Source organism: Helicoverpa zea, chromosome 22 (assembly GCF_022581195.2).
Source record: "Helicoverpa zea isolate HzStark_Cry1AcR chromosome 22, ilHelZeax1.1, whole genome shotgun sequence".
Classification (NCBI taxonomy): Eukaryota; Metazoa; Arthropoda; class Insecta; order Lepidoptera; family Noctuidae; genus Helicoverpa; species Helicoverpa zea.
This window is the reverse complement of record NC_061473.1, coordinates 1,419,596-1,436,007: the sequence shown is the minus strand read 5'-3', so window position 1 is coordinate 1,436,007 and position 16,412 is coordinate 1,419,596. Positions and strand designations below refer to the sequence as shown.

At 41.8% G+C, this 16,412-nt stretch overlaps 2 protein-coding genes across 4 annotated transcripts; both read left to right on the top strand.

Moving 5' to 3' along the window:
- Positions 1 to 4,940: 4,940 nt before the first annotated feature.
- Positions 4,941 to 10,378, top strand: LOC124641639. 3 transcript variants are annotated; one of them, XM_047179801.1, is made up of 9 exons: positions 4,941 to 5,108; positions 5,245 to 5,352; positions 5,840 to 6,377; positions 6,708 to 6,803; positions 6,878 to 7,028; positions 7,194 to 8,644; positions 8,958 to 9,053; positions 9,135 to 9,285; positions 9,870 to 10,378. In XM_047179801.1, the coding sequence occupies exons 6-9, from the start codon at positions 7,883 to 7,885 to the stop codon at positions 10,031 to 10,033; spliced, it is 1,173 nt and encodes a 390-aa protein (XP_047035757.1). In that variant the 5' UTR covers positions 4,941 to 5,108; positions 5,245 to 5,352; positions 5,840 to 6,377; positions 6,708 to 6,803; positions 6,878 to 7,028; positions 7,194 to 7,882; the 3' UTR covers positions 10,034 to 10,378. The 3 variants fall into 3 exon arrangements, with proteins under 3 accessions (XP_047035757.1, XP_047035758.1, XP_047035755.1); XM_047179802.1 differs by having other exon boundaries at positions 6,100 to 6,803; XM_047179799.1 differs by having other exon boundaries at positions 5,840 to 6,803.
- Positions 10,379 to 11,068: 690 nt separating this feature from the next.
- LOC124641597 lies at positions 11,069 to 13,456 on the top strand. Its single transcript, XM_047179740.1, has 3 exons — positions 11,069 to 11,783; positions 11,951 to 12,101; positions 13,058 to 13,456. The coding sequence occupies exons 1-3, from the start codon at positions 11,583 to 11,585 to the stop codon at positions 13,219 to 13,221; spliced, it is 516 nt and encodes a 171-aa protein (XP_047035696.1). The 5' UTR covers positions 11,069 to 11,582; the 3' UTR covers positions 13,222 to 13,456.
- The last annotated feature ends 2,956 nt before the right edge of the window (positions 13,457 to 16,412 follow it).

The following is a 16,412-nucleotide window of genomic DNA, read 5'->3' as shown; positions in this document are numbered from 1 at the left end:
GAAATAATGTAATATGGGAAGGTAAACTCGTTAACAAACCTTCAGAATTCAATTTCAGTAATTGGCTGTTATTCTCATACCTACTTCTGGATAATATTACGTTAATAGAAGAAGAAAGAAAGAAAGAAAAACCATTTATTTAACACACAAATGACGCAGAAAACAAACACACACAAATACAAACAAATAAAACAATGAACAAAAGAAACAGTGAAACAAAAAAAGAAAAGAGCTGCAGCTGCGTCACTTATGCGTGAAAAGGGGCAGCGCTCAGCATAATGCTGTGTCTCGCACACGCAGGCACGAGACAACAGCGCTGGTTTTCAGCGCTGACCCACCACATGACTTGCCTCGGGACTATACAATTCAGACGCCGTTTCGGCACGAATCCAGTAAATAAATATATATATATGTCGGAGACTGTCATTAGTACGGACACTAAACGTCACGCAAGCGCGCCCTCTGGTGGCGTTACCGGTGAAACAACATTTTGGCGCGCTTGGCAGAGTCGTGGCGGTCAGCGTGGCGTCCGCGGTGCTCAGTCATGGTTCAGTCTTGGTCGAGGCTTCGTCGAGTCTTCGTGGAGTTGTCGCGTTACTGCCTTTCGTTACGTGTAGTGTACCTAGTGTTATTGCTTAGCGTTGTATTGTAGTACCTAAACTTATTGTAGTCTTGTGATTTTTGTATTGTAATGGTTCTTCTAACCTAACAGACAGACATGTGTTGCTGGGGAGTTTGTTCCGCCACTTCTTCTCCCCAGCCAAAACACATAGGAAGTGGCGAAGGGCGGGCGTTTTGGGGGCTGTCTTTTGTTCTGACTAATTTGAATAAAGTTTGAGTTTGTTTGAGTTTTGAGTTTGTTTGAGTTTTGAGTTTCTTTGAATTATCTCTCTGCTTGATTACCCTAACTGATGTCGGACGATAGTGCCATCCTGATGTTTCGGCACCTTCCGACATCAGAAGTGGGATGCAATCTGAATGCCCACATGCGTTTCGAATTCGCCATGCGAAGATAAATTTCTACCCACTAACAAAAAAAATAATGTTAACGTCGATAATTTGAAATGGAGTTTGTAGTAGAAGATTTATTAAGAATTTCAGCGAAGGTAGAAGTATGGTAACCACGGTTATGGTAATGGTATCGTTTTCCATTGTTACATGTCAAGCTAGTTATTGAGGGTATGCTAGAAAATTAACCGAATTTGTCTTTTTTTCATGTTTCAACAAAGACGGTGGTTATTGTGCAATATGGCGACAAAATTACTGCGGAGCATCCCAGTTGCCTGCCAGGAGCCCAACGTGTCATCGTGAGTTCGGAGTGTTGGTGCTCGTGCATCTCCGTGGCTTCTTCACGTTCGCGAAAGCCACTGTACTGCGCGCCATAGCGATGTGCGCATCGTCACGCACGTTGAATGGAAACCCGGTGAGACCGATCCATTTTTACTTTATGTTGACGTTATTTGTTTTACGACATTTTTAAACTTGAGAGGCAGTCTGTCTCGCTGATTATTGTTGGTTATGAACCGCCTGGGTTCAGGGAGCATTCATTGCCACAAGCTTCGTTATTAAGCTGCTGTTAGGTTTGTTTTAATCCGAATGTGATAATGTTCTGACATACTGTTCACGTGACCTTCATGAATTGCATTGTTGGGAAAATCGTCAATCAGTGAAATTAGATTTATGCCATGACAGCAATATTGTCATCGTTGTTATGAAAATGTTGTGATAAAATTAACCGATTTCCGATTTCTTTTGCATGTGATAATCCCGTGAGCCTCTCCTGCTTCGAGTGAAAGGAGTCTAGTCTGCTAGTTCGTCGCTGTGACGTCCGCGAGCGCGACGCCTGGATTCTACTGCGCGCCGGATTTCAGCATGAACATACACGAGACGCTATGCACAGAGATGTTACGACGCCTGAATGATAAACCTGGTGAGATCAATCCAATTTTATTGTGGCTTGTCATTGTACATTGTACTGTTTAACTGACTCGTTGGCCTAGTGGTCGCAAGCGTGACTGCTATACACGAGGTCTTGGGTTCGATTCCCGGGTCGGGACGAAATCGCTTTGAGTTTTAGAAACTTTCACAAAACAGTCTGGATGTTGATGATTGATTCACTCGTGCATCGGAGAGCACGTAAATGTGTGTATGCTTGTGTGTTGCGCTTCAATCACAGGGTTGATTGACTGTTAAGTTGGAAGTCACAGAGATGACTGCCGTTGAACACTTGTCACAGGGATGGCTGAAGTGTGTATCTTATGTTTGGTCATAGGGATTACCTGGTTTCTGTTTCTCAATTAAAACCTCGAATTAGAATATTTCAGTTTTGCGTCATTTGATTGAATTGTGCATCAGACTAGAGATTTTTGGTAAGGTGTTACATTCACCTTCTCAGTAATTTCATTGTGTTAAGCTGTACCTATGATGGGTATCGGGGTGACCTGGAAGAGACTCGTTGGCCTGTGTGACGGCATCGGGATGACCAGGAAGAGACCCGTATACATCAGTGGTACAGTTGGTGTCATGTCGCTGTGGTTGTGGTTGTGGTCCCTAGGAGGCCAGGATGGGCTGTGAGCTCTGCTAAGGGACACGACAGTTATGTGAAGCCTATCGAGTAGAAGGCGTTGATGTGAATGACAACCGTAGCTGTAATGATTTTGTAATTTACAAGTTGAGTCTGACTAGCAATTCGATCTTTCTTTGATTTCGTGCTTAGCATTTAATGTATCTAGTTTCTTCATTTGAATAGTGATTGCTATTCTTTAAATCTGTAACATGTGTGTAGGTCTTACTATCTTACATAACGAGAAGGTTTGTTGCTGACCCAAATGTTGTCAATATTTATCGGTTGCCTAAGCACTTTTTATTTCTAGCTTTACAGATATAATCTAAGGTGAACCGAGCCTGGAGAACAGGACGAGGTCTACTAGTCAAGCGGCGGGCGAGGTGCGCTGCAGTTGCTGTTTGGAGCGTCATCCTCCCCCGGATTTGTCGTGGAGGCCGTATCAGTTGCGACAGGCCAGGACATCGCATGTCATCACACAAGGTGAAAGCATTCTATTTCATTGAAAATGTTTAAATTGACCAGACAAACTTCACGATAACCAATTAGAAAATGTTGTAACTTTGAATTATTGAGCAGGTCCCATAGTTGCCGGACAGAGGCAATGTGATATGTTGTGTGTGTTGAATTCGGGTACCGGATGGAGGTCCCGCTGGTTTTGCCGGATTGAGGCAATGAGTTGTTAGACGAGGTGGAGTTACGAACAGAGTACTGCATACTAAATTTGATCAAACGATTTTTAAGTTGGTTCGAATGTTGATTTTGTAATTTAAATGCTGAGATTCTTGTGTTATGACAATGTAAATGTGAATGAGAATAAATTTTGTGGTTTTCATTTTACGATTTCATTTCCCAACGTTTGGTCAGGAAGGCCGAACAAAGGACGTCTTACTTTCCGTGAATTCTTGTTCCAGATAGCTACCTCACACGAGGACGTGTGAGTTGTCAAGATGGCCGTGTCGGAGACTGTCATTAGTACGGACACTAAACGTCACGCAAGCGCGCCCTCTGGTGGCGTTACCGGTGAAACAACATTTTGGCGCGCTTGGCAGAGTCGTGGCGGTCAGCGTGGCGTCCGCGGTGCTCAGTCATGGTTCAGTCTTGGTCGAGGCTTCGTCGAGTCTTCGTGGAGTTGTCGCGTTACTGCCTTTCGTTACGTGTAGTGTACCTAATGTTATTGCTTAGCGTTGTATTGTAGTACCTAAACTTATTGTAGTCTTGTGATTTTTGTATTGTAATGGTTCTTCTAACCTAACAGACAGACATGTGTTGCTGGGGAGTTTGTTCCGCCACTTCTTCTCCCCAGCCAAAACACATAGGAAGTGGCGAAGGGCGGGCGTTTTGGGGGCTGTCTTTTGTTCTGACTAATTTGAATAAACGTTTGAGTTTTGAGTTTCTTTGAATTATCTCTTTGCTTGATTACCCTAACTGATGTCGGACGATAGTGCCATCCTGATGTTTCGGCGCCTTCCGACATATATATATATCAGGGTATCAGGGTTGCAGAAACAGAGTTGCAGGGTGCCGATAATAACGTATATATTAAAATATAGCACAAACACAATGTCACAGACATTTGACATCAAAGACAGTAATTCGAACAAGCCAATACATGTGGCAGATTATTATTGTATGTGGCCAGTAAGGGCCACAAGGAGTATCCTTCAACATATATATATATATATATATATACGATATCAATAACAGAAACGTAGTAAAAAGTTAATAGTAACAATGAATACAAAACAAACCATAGACAAAGCAAAACACAATACGAGAATATCAAGAAAAGACATAGACAAAAACTTGTGAATAATAGGAAGTGAGCGTCTCAGACCATAGACAGCGCGGCAAGTAAAATGTCAGAAATGTGTCAAAGATCTAGGTTAACCGGCCAATTGCACGAGAGATATTTTGTTATGCAATGAGGGTTTTCGATACTTTTTCTGCCGCCAGGCGGCGCTTCGTATGCGTCAGGTCCAAACAGCTGTCAAATAGTATGGAATTGTAGGGTCCGAACTTATTGTTTATTGAAATTCTGTTATATTGGAAGTGTTATTGATTTTATTATGGACTACGGTCAGAATAAGGTTTCCGAACTAAAAATTGAGCTAAGAGAGAGGGTGCAAAAGTCACTGGTACTAAGGAAAAGCTTGTTGAAAAATTTGTTAACACAATATGATTTAGTTTTTTTTATTTACTCAACCTCAATAGTAAAACAATAATGCAGTACTTTAATTATAAAATAAAAAAAACACTAAAATCGTTCACTATTCATAGTAAAGATAAGCACTTTGACAGTTACCTGGACCTGACGACTCGGTGCTGCCACCTGGTGGACGCCATTTTAGAAAACCCTCATTATGATGGCGGAAATTGTATCGAGTGATGTAATAAGTGTATTGTGTTGTGATGTTGTGAGTGGATATGTTTATTGTGTGAATCATAAGTATTAGTGTGGTGTAGGGCAAACATGTTAAAGCTAACCCGTAGCGGATGACCATGCGATACATATGTGTGAAATGCTTTCCAAGGATAATTCAAGGTAAGAACAAAATAGAATCTGAAATAATGGGAAACAATGTCAAGACAATTGAAACAAATATTGTGAAAATAAAATAATATGAAGCTGAGTTTAAAAGAAAGAATTTATTGTGATACCATCTTTTGCCTATGAACAGGTCCAGAAGTGATACTACTTTGGATGAATATGGAGTGAAGCAGACAGAAGGCAGCCAAACCACTCCACAACACTGCTGGGGAACCCCCAAGGACTGTGGTTTCATAAGGTATGTGAATATTATTATTGAGAAAATTGCTCGAGTAATAATTTATTTTTTAGATGGAATTTAAAAGTTTTTATTGTTGTAATATTAATCTAAATTTAATTAAAGTACGACGTCAAAGTGCCCTCATTAAAGCTATAGGAAAAATTAATACTCAAAGCCTTCCAGACATTTCCATAATTACGATAATTGTGAACCAAAAACCGTTAGTTATGGAAAGTAGCTCAGCGCACGAAGGCCGTTCTGAAATAAATAGAAGATGGTTATTCAATATATCAAATGTTGGAAACCTTCAAATACATTCGAACAGTGCCATCGAAAAAGATGTCCAGTCCTTATTGAAGCCTTTTAATATTATGTTTGCTCTATTTATCTGTTCTAAGTACAAGATCTATGATGGCTTGATCTCTGCGAATTCTGTGTTATATTATGTTATCTCAACTATTGGATCCTCAGTTTTGCTGACTGTCTACTTTTACTCCCTTTTCAGAACTGCTTTTTTATATAAGTGGGAAGGCATCAACTTCACTAAGCAGTGCAGCAATATTTTTAGTTACGCCATTGATGGCATATGTTTTGTGATCGTTTTCTGCACGAATATCACTTGTAGAAATCTTAACGTCTTACTTGTCTTTAAAATTCAAAATATCTGTGAAATTCTAAAAACAAAAGGAGTGTGTTTGAAGGGTTTTATTAAATTCAACTGGTTTTATGTCATTGCTTTAAATGTTTATCGTATTTGGTTTACAGTATTTTTTGCTTCAACCTATGCTACTATTTACGAATATTATGAGGTTGCAAGCACCTATATTTATATTTTGTTTGACGTGCATCTATTACACGGTACAAGAGTTATGAAACTCTTCAGACGACCTCTAAAGATATGGTTAGATGATGTGAAAAATTATAATGTGGATGACGATGAAGATGATGTATATTTTTGGAATAAAATGTTGAGAACTTATCAAGTAAAGTGTTGAGAAACTTTAGAAGCTTATCTCATTTTTGCGAAGACTTTTCAGACAGTGGTAAGTAATGGAGTAACATACAATACAATTTTTGAAGTGATATCAATACCTGACAATGGACTCAAACATGGATGCAAAAAAGCAGAATAAACAAAACATAACATTACAGACAGATAAACCACAGGCTGTAGGAAATTAATATTTTCTATCTTGAGGATCTGACTGTCTGTCTGTCAGTAGGACGAGTGATAGGGAGGAATGGAAGTGGAAGACATATCGGGCCGACCCCAAACAAAATTGGGAACAGGGCAGAAAGAAAAAGAAGAGGACCTGACTGAAACTTCTACAATATTGTTTCAAATAACCTTTATTACTTCAAGTTCATTTCAGATTCTTTATTATACAATCAATACATTTGGTAACATCTTAATATCTATAGTTTTGAGAACTGAAATTGGAAAAACAACTGACAGAAGCATGGGCACGGTAAGTCATTTAGATATGCATATCAGAATAGGTGAAACCGAAATGACACAAACAAATGTTTCTTTTCTTTTCAGTTTGCTATTCTTACGTGTATATCTTTAGTCTGGTTAGTCAAGAACATGATTATGATTATTTCCTTAGTAGTAGAGTGTGAGAGATTTTATTCAGCCATGACGGAAGTTTGGACCATCTGCTTACTGCAGACGTCAACCGAAACATCTTCAGGTAATAATTTTAATCCATGGTATTGGCTTTATCTATGTCATTAGTTTTATTTATTTTTCCTTTAAATAAAATTTTCTTATTTATAAATTTATTTCATCTGTAATCAGACCAGTGGCTCCTTCTTTATATTCATCAATACCTTTTCACTCTTTCTTTTTCTTTTAGATATCCGAAAAAATATCTTCAAAAACATCCGAAGGATTCAAACTACTTCCTTCAGAAAGACAAATGCCTGTGGACTATTCCTCGTCGATGCCAAGTTCCCGCTGGCCCTATGTGGCCTTATTACCTGTTATACTGTTGTTACATTACAGTTCGAACTTCTGTAGTCCTGGTACCCAGCTGGGCCAACTCCTAGTACTACTTTGGTGAATTGGTAGATTAATTAATTACATGACAAATAAATAAAAATCCGCATACATTTCGACCCTTGCTTTTTTAATACCTTGCCTTCTACTGCACAAGCACTGCCAAAATCATCTGACCTAGATACTTTGTTACTAATAATAGTGATGACTTTCTACTAAAAGTCTTGTCTTCTATTCTAATGATCTCAATAGCGTATGGAATGGAGACAATATCATCATCATTTTTGATGATGGATAATGATGATATTACACGTGTCAAAATAATAAATAACATAACATCATCATCAAGTCGACGTTAAAGAGGACGCAAATAATTTCATAACATTAACAGAACACGCATTAAAGAAATTAAACTCATTAAACTAAATGATCTTCAAACATTCATACATTTTACACGTCTACGGTTATATTATAGTGTTAGTAACTAAAAGCAGTTTAACCTATTATACCAACAAATGCTGAACATGTTATAAAATAAATTGAAAAATGGTTAAAATCGATTCTGTACCAAGTTTCGAGAACAGTGAACTGAGTTCAAACAATGTCATAGAAAAAGATGTTCAAGCTTTATTGAAACCATTTAATGTGATTTTTGCCTTATTCATCTCTTCCAAGTACAAAATACAAAACGACGTCATTTATCAGAACACTTTACTGTACAAGATCTTATCAGGCATCAGCTACACCGTCCTGATCGCCGGGTACTTCTACTCCATTTTCAGAACCGCTTTCATATATAAATGGGAAGGTATCAACTTCACCAAGCAGTGGTGCAATGTCTTCATATACGCTATTTATTTTATGTGTTGCGTCATTAACTACCACACGAATATCGTTTGTAGTAAAATCAACGTCATACTTGTCTTCAAAATCCAGAATATTTGTGAAATACTCAAAGTCAAAGGTATTTCTTTGAACGATTTTATAAAATTCAACTGGGTATATTTTACTATCTTAAACGTTTATCATGTCTTCTGGATAGTATTTTTTACCATCACTTTCTCTGATACTTACGAATATTATGAGTTTCTGACAAATTATGTCTATATTTTGTTTGATATGAGTGTCTTACATGGCACGAGATTTCTGAAAGTTCTCAGACAACCACTTAAACTATGGATTCGAGAAATGCGCAATTCAGACAATGTCCTTGATGAAGACAATGAATATTTTTGGAACAACATGTTTAGGATTTATGAAGAAATATTAGATACGTATCAAATTTTGACGAAGACGATTCAACCGGTGGTAAGATATTAGTACTTTTCTTATTATTTAATAGGGATGAATTGCATAAGCTATTGGCAGTGCAACCAAGAAACTAAGCACAAACCTTAAAAAAACCTTTAGCCTTGCTAATGAGTGGATCATTAATTATGAATGCTGATGTTGAGGATAGAAAGAAAATTATAATCGATATGAAATACTGGGAATGTGGATAAGACCAGTGTAATGATGTTACTTATGTGGTGGAATTATATAGAAAAGTAGAAAAGATGATATGACATAACTCTAAATTAAATTGTCATAAAAGGCCGTTGATATTGTATTTTTATTTCAGATTCTTTATTATACAGTGAAAACTTTTGGTAACGTCGTGATTTCTATAGCTTTGCGAACAGAGATTGGGAAATCAAGTAACGTTAACATGGGTTCAGTAAGTCATTGAGATTTATAAATTGATAAGAAGCTTCTACATACCGTGAATTAATATAACAAAATCTTTTAATTATTGCAGTTTATACTCCTTACACTATTATCCTTGATCTGGGTGATAAAGAACATGTTAATAATAACAACGCTGGTGTCAGAATGTGAGAGATTCTACGCAGCCATGACCGACGTCTCAATGGTCTGTTTGCAACAAACTTCATCAAAAACCTCTTCAGGTAAAGTTATCTGCCAAGTTTTTTTTTTCCTTCCTTGCTAGACTAATTTGATATAATTGAGTATCTGTATTTTGCATAGAATAACTACAAATCTGACTTCCATGGCCCAGTTATACATTGTCTTGGACTAATGTAATGAACTGGATATCACACTTTTCTATCATCTACTTTCCTCGACTGAGGGTCAAAATTAGGGGTTAAAATCCCCGGCCACCGTAGGCGTGGGACTGTGGGCGGAGAGTTCAGTTGGCTCATCGTCCCTCTGTCTGCTTAGACGACCCGTGTCGATGGTGCGTGTTGTTCCACGCGCTCCTCAAAGAGATGTCAGCAACCCCAGCGGGGTCCAATAGGGCCAAGGCCTGCCGGGGCCGTGGGTTGTTCGAAAGAGATACCGCGGCCCTGGCACATAAAAGGCCTACGACGGAACAGGACGGTTTTCAGTCAGTAAGAGTCCGACACTCCCTCACCGCTGCTAACCCACAGCGGAACGGGTCATTTGATGATTTTTGACGTCGTTAAAAAAATGGTCAAAATTAAGTGACATGTTAGATGCGATAGATTTAGTGTAGTCTTCATTTTTTCAGATACTCAAAAGTTAATCTGCAAGAACATCCAGAGACTACAAACAACTACTTTCAAAAAGATGAATGCGTGCGGATTATTCATCATCGATTCAAAGTTCCCTCTGACCTTGTGTGGACTCATCACTAGTTATACTATAGTTACTTTACAGTTCGAGTTTCTATAGTCTTATCTGTAGATCAACATCTAAGTGCTCTTTTATGCCAACTGACTCCTGTATCGCATTTTGTTTTACTACCGCTGTCATTCCTTATCCTTATATTCAATCCTTATATCCTTATATTCAAGACTGTCATGTACATCTTTCTCTATAACAGCGTCATCATCATCACCAGTTAACACTACCGTCTTATTTAATGTGGCTACTTTTATTTCTATTACAAATGTTACATATCTGTCCTCATCTCTGCAAAGTAGATTCTACATTATTCGGATAATTCTAGCAGTGAATTTTTGTTTATTTGCTATGAGAATACTGATTCTTGGCATTAAAATATTAATAATAATATTCTATTTTAGTGTTTTCTTGCCAACTCCCCTTATACAAAATATTGTAGTATAGAATTAAGTGACTAGTAATAAGCTGATCTTCAGAAGGTCGTTAATTAGATTCTTGGGCCTTGTTACAGCCTATCACGTGGTCAATAACTATTGTTTTCTTTAAGTTGTCATGACATGCATGACCTAGATAAAGAAAACAGGTTCATAATAGTGCTCGAATCAATTATCATTTAAAACAATGAATTCGTAATATCTAATTTCAACATTTATTAATGCATTAAGAAACGTAATTACATTAACCGGTACATAAATAACAAGTCTACACGCAGCAAGCCTACTGAAATCTCATTAAACTGAACGCTTAATATTTGTTAAAACTCTATTTAATAAAAACGTCCGACCGAATAAAACAAACTAGAGCCCTTAAATAAATAAAAATGGTGACAGTAGAGGTTATACCAGTAAATAGAAACAAACAAATTATTGAAAAAGATGTTCAATCTTTATTTAAACCATTCAATATAATGTTTGCTCTATTTTTTTGTTCCAAATATAGAATACGTAATGATGTGATCCACACAAATAGTTTGTTCTACAAAGTTGTCTCAGGTATCTGTTGTCTTGTGATTTTCATTGGCTACTGCGTCTGCGTTTTCATTAAAATCTCCATAATTAAATTGGAAGGTATCAATTATTCTAAATTCTGCTACAATACCACAGTGTGCGCCTTATTTTTTTCTGGCTACACGTTAATCTACTACACACATGTCATTGTGAGTAATAGAAACGTGTTGCTCGTGTACAAAATCCAGAATATTTACAAAATCATGAAAACTAGAGGAGTATTTGTCAAGAATTTTATCAAATACAACGGGATTGGCGTCGTTGTTGTGGCCTCGTATCAACTACTTTGGATACTGTTTTTTACTATCGGATTTTCGTCCAATTACGAATACTATGAGGTGATCGCTAATTATGTTTATGTCATTTTTGATCTGACTGGTTTATTTTGCCTAAGAATTATGAGAATCATTAGAGAACCGCTCCGTTTATGGCTTGATGATGTTAGAAATGTCCAACATGTTGATGATGAAGAAAAGGCCTGTTATTGGAACAAAATGTTGAGAATTTATTTGGAGACATCGGATGCTTATCAAGTTGCTGCAAGGACTATTCAACCAGGGGTAAGTCTTATTTGTTTTTAAATATGATCAATGCTATATAAATACTACTACTACTGCTATACAAAAGATAATAAAACTGATGGCCATGATGATGATTTTAAAACATTGTTGTTTATTATATCACATTTGTTACAGGTTCTGTTGTTCACAGTTGGCACATTTGGTTTTGCCATTAATTCTATCGCAGAACATATAGAAATCGGAAAAAGGACTGCTATGAGTGTGGATACAGTAAGTAGAAACTTAGATACAGATTATGTTTTGAATAATATTATGTTTGTGCCCGAATTAGTTCATGACACTTTGATTTAAGAAAATATGGATTCCAATTACTGTCGTTAAGAGCATACTTTAATGTATTATGTAGTTCAATAATAATCGTTACCTTTTTATTTCAGTTTGTACCACTAGCAGCAGTATCATTATCCTGGCTGATTAAAAATATGGTTTTGTTTATATACCTTGTCTTTGAATGCGAGAAATTCTATTCAGATATGACCGAAATTCGAAATACCTGCTTAAGACTCACTGTGTCCAGACAGTCTTCAGGTGAGATTATTTAAATATTAAAGTACTAGCCGTTTTCCCGCGGTTTCACCCGGGTGTGTGGGACCTACTGCCCGCACCGGGATAAAATTTAGCCTATGTTACTCGCAGATAATACAGGAATGAATTTTAAGCAGTGCACAAAAAAAAAACTGGTGGTCCAGAATCGTTAACAGAACATATCTGCATCATCAGTAAAAAAAATTTTTTCATTCTTTTGTCCGCCCTAAAATCAGTAAAATATGGATACCAACTATTCGTACGCGCGCCGAGCGGAGCTCCGTCAGTAAACCGGTTTCGCGTTGCCGCCGTGCATACTTGACGACTGTGACCGTACTATCGGTTACAAAATAAACATCTTTCGATATCAATAACTTTTCTTTTTTGTACTAAAACACTACAAAATAAAAATATACGTATCTATCAAACTTATTTAACTATAAGTTGACAAAGTTTGCGCACTGGATAAAATTCATTCCTGTATAGCTTTCTAATGGTGAAAGAATATTTAAAATCGGTCCAGTAGTTTTTGAGTTTATCCATTACAACCAAACAAAAAAACAAAGTTTCCTCTTTATAATATTAGTATAGACTAACCAAATATAACCCAATTCCCCTTATTGGGTTGCCCGGTTGGGTTGAGGAGGTCAAATAGGCAGTCGCTCCTTGTAAAGCACTGGTACTCAGCTGCATCCGGTTACACTGGAAGCCGACCCCAACGTAGTTGGGAAAAGGCTCGGAGGATGATGATGACTATCATTTTTCATCTTGATAAGGTTAATTTACTAGATAGACTGTATAAACATAAATCAAGTTCAAGATCATCCTTAATTAAACTTTGTAACTTTTTAAATAAACCAATGGATCTTATTTTTTAAATATTTTATAACCTATTCTATTTTCCTTAGCTATTCTATTCACCCACTCTATATATTTTATTTTCTTTAATTATTTTTCAGATATCCAGAAAATAATCTGCAAGAATATCGAAAGAATTCATACCACGGTATTCGAGAAGTTGAATGCCTATCAACTTTATGATGTAGATGCTAAGATACTTCTGTCATTTTGTGGCCTGGTCACTGGTTACACTGTAGTTACGCTACAGTTTGAGTTTCTGTAGTTCTAATACTTACATCATTAACTTTTATTAGGTGCGGTATTGCAATAGTATCAATTAAAGTATCTTTAAACACTTCAATAAAGATCACTACAGTAGGATTTCAGGTCATCCCATCATCTCCTCCGTCTGCAGTGTCCATCTCGAGTTTATCCTGTATATTGTCGGACTTAATCAGTCCTATCAGAATGTATTCAATTGTTCAATACTATTACACCGCCATCTAGTGGCGAATGGCGACAACGAACATACGGCGTGAACACCGTGCGTACCGCGAGTGGCGGCTCCCTGTCGTTGTCGTTAACAACTTCACTTCGCTTGACAATTGTAAGACGGTGCGGTCGTTTTAACAAACTTTATTGTAAATTCATTTGCAATATAATACGTTTAATTGTGAAAATAACAATAAAGTAATTCATTGAAGACATCCCTTTTTTTTTCCGACGTCAAAAATCATCAAATGACCCCTCCCGCTGTGGGTGACTAAAACCGTCGTGTTCCGTCATAGGCCTTTTATGTACCAGGGCCGCGGTATCTCTTTCGAACAACCCGCAGCCCCGGCAGGCCTTGGCCCTGCTGGGCCCCGCTGGGGTTGCTGACATCTCTTTGAGGAGCGCGTGGAACAACGCGCGCCGTCGACACGGGTCTGTCGTCTAAGCAGACAGGGACGATGAGCCACCCGAACTCACCGCCCACAGACCCACGCCTACAGTGGCCGGGAGTCATCTCGCGACACCCGGCGCCCATGGTGTCTACCTGGTCCAGCGCGGCGGCCGGGATGAGAGGTGCGAACTCTCTGGCGTTCCGCCTCCTCCTTCTCGAGCATGACCGCTTCGCAGAAGGAGGCGACGGCATCCCATTCCCTCTCGCCCCGGACCATGGCCTGAACCAGGGCCGGACGCGAGAGGTCGCCGCCGCCCAAAGCCTCGACGAGGACCCGGCGGTGCCCTTCCCATGCGGGGTACACCTGGACTGTGTGGTCCACCGTGTCCTCGGGGCTGTCCGCACAATGGTGACACCCGGGCGCCTCCTCACGACCGATGCGGTGCAGGTACCTCCCGAAACAACCGTGTCCGGTGAGGACCTGCGTCATGCGGTACGTGAGGGCGCCGTGACTCCTCCCGAGCCACTCCTCAAAGAGGGGACTTACCGCCACGATGGTGGCGTGCCCTGCACTGGGTTGCGACAGTCGCTCCCTCCAGGCCACCATGAGATCGCGCCGGAGCTCCGCCCGCTGCACGACAACTTGCCGCGGCAACGGGGTTTCCCCCCGGCGCTGAGCCTCCTCGCGCCAGTCGTACAGGCGCAAGAAGACCCTCGCCTCCAGATCCCACGGTGGCAGTCCAGCAAGTAGGCCAGCTGCTTCGCGGGAGATCGTGCGGTACCCCCGGATTAGCCTAATGGCTATCACCCTTTGGGGCACGTTCAGGTAGAGTACAGCCCGCGGCCGTACCGAACGTGCCCATACCGGGGCCCCGTAAAGGGCCATGGACCGCATGACCCCCGCGTAGAGTTTACGGCAGGGCCTCCCAGGTTGGGCAGGAGCCGCTTAAATGCAGCACCTGCCTTCTCCAGTTTGGGGCCCAAACGTCGGAAATGCTCGACGAAGTTCCACCGGCCGTCGAGGACGAGTCCCAGGTATTTCATCGCCCTCTCGACGCCGATGGTAACCCCCCCCACCGTGACTTGGGAGCCTGAAGGTGGCGCGTTCCGAAGCCCATGAAAGCACATGGCCTCGGATTTGTGCAAGGCCACCTCCAGGCCCAGCAGCTGGATCCTCTCGATGACTGTCGCAACCCCGCGCGTCATTATGTCGGCCGCCTCCTGGTGCGACCTCCCTTGTGCCAGAACCAGCGTGTCGTCAGCGTAGCAGACCACGCTGACGCCGCTAGGGAGGTCGGCGCGCAGCACCCAGTCGTAGCCGATGTTCCACAAGAGCGGCCCCAGAACCGACCCCTGCGGAACACCGCACGACATCTCTCGCCGGTTCCATTCCCCGTTGTGACCAGGATAGATGATGGACCTATCCGACAGATAGGCCTCGACCACGCGACGAAGGTAGGTCGGCACCCGGTGATACCGGAGTGCCTCCCTAATGCAACTCCAGGGAAGGGTGTTGAAGGCGTTGGCGATGTCAAGAGACACCGCCAAGACGACCCCCCCCCGGGACACAGCATCCCCCGTCGTGAGAGCTCTCACGCGCATGATGGCGTCCACCGTTGAGCGCCCCTTGCGGAAACCGAACTGGTGGTCCGCAAGGTCCGGCCCTATCCCCCCAAGGTGCGCGACGAGGCGGTGTGCGACAACTCGCACACCGCCTCGTCAACACGATGGGCCGGTATGCGGACGGAGAGTCCGCAGGGCGCCCCGGCTTCCGTATGAGGACCAGTTTCCCTGTCTTCCAACGAAGTGGCAACTGGCCCCTCTCCAAACATGCGCTGAGAAGCCCTCTAAGTCGAGGCCCGAGAGCCTCAAGGGCCAGGACCCAGGCCTTGCCAGGCAGGCCATCAGGCCCTGGGGCGGTGTTTTTGGCTTTCAGCCTAGCCACCACCACTCTCAGGTCCACCCCAGTCACCTCGGGGACATCGTCGTCGTCGGAAGTGTGGTCCGTACTTGACACCGTGGATTGCAGAGACATGGGCGGGGGAGAGTGTTCCCCGCGCGAAGGGAACAGAGCGCTCACCACCTCCTCCACCAGCTGAGGCCGAAGGCTCTGGGTCAGCGGGGGAGCCCATGGGCGGAGCTTGCCCCGCACCATTTTGTACGGGCGCCCCCACGGGTCCCTGTCCAGAGACCCCAGCAACTCCGCATTGGCCACCTCCTTGGCCTGGATGATGGCCAATTGGAGGGCGGTCTTCGCAGCTCTGTATCCCTCGTACAGCTCTGCTTCCCTGGCTTCTGCATCCGGAGGGCGGATGCGCAGCCTGCGGTGTCTGGTGTACAGGTGCCTCGCAGCGACGCACGCCTCTCGAAGGGCGGCGATCTCGCAAGACCACCAGTACACCTGGCGTCGGGCGCGTCCTGGCGGGGCTCGGGGCATGGCCACGTCACAAATCTCGGACATGGTCTCCCGGAACCACTCCGCCTCGTCGTTGATGTCGGCGGGCCTGTCCGGTGATGACACCCAGGCCTGCACGACTGAGGCTTCCAGGAGAAGCTCCCGGTCAAGGTGCCTCAGCGCCCAACGTGGACCA

Excerpts from the sequence above, each read along its gene's own strand:
- LOC124641639 (XM_047179802.1), top strand. The coding sequence starts at position 7,883 with ATGGTTAAAATCGATTCTGTACCAAGTTTCGAGAACAGTGAACTGAGT. Across the intron at positions 9,054-9,134 it reads GTAACGTTAACATGGGTTCA|TTTATACTCCTTACACTATT; the intron begins GTAAGTCATTGA and ends TAATTATTGCAG. Across the intron at positions 9,286-9,869 it reads TTCATCAAAAACCTCTTCAG|ATACTCAAAAGTTAATCTGC; the intron begins GTAAAGTTATCT and ends TCATTTTTTCAG.
- LOC124641597 (XM_047179740.1), top strand. The coding sequence starts at position 11,583 with ATGCTATATAAATACTACTACTACTGCTATACAAAAGATAATAAAACT. Across the intron at positions 11,784-11,950 it reads CTGCTATGAGTGTGGATACA|TTTGTACCACTAGCAGCAGT; the intron begins GTAAGTAGAAAC and ends TTTTTATTTCAG. Across the intron at positions 12,102-13,057 it reads TGTGTCCAGACAGTCTTCAG|ATATCCAGAAAATAATCTGC; the intron begins GTGAGATTATTT and ends ATTATTTTTCAG.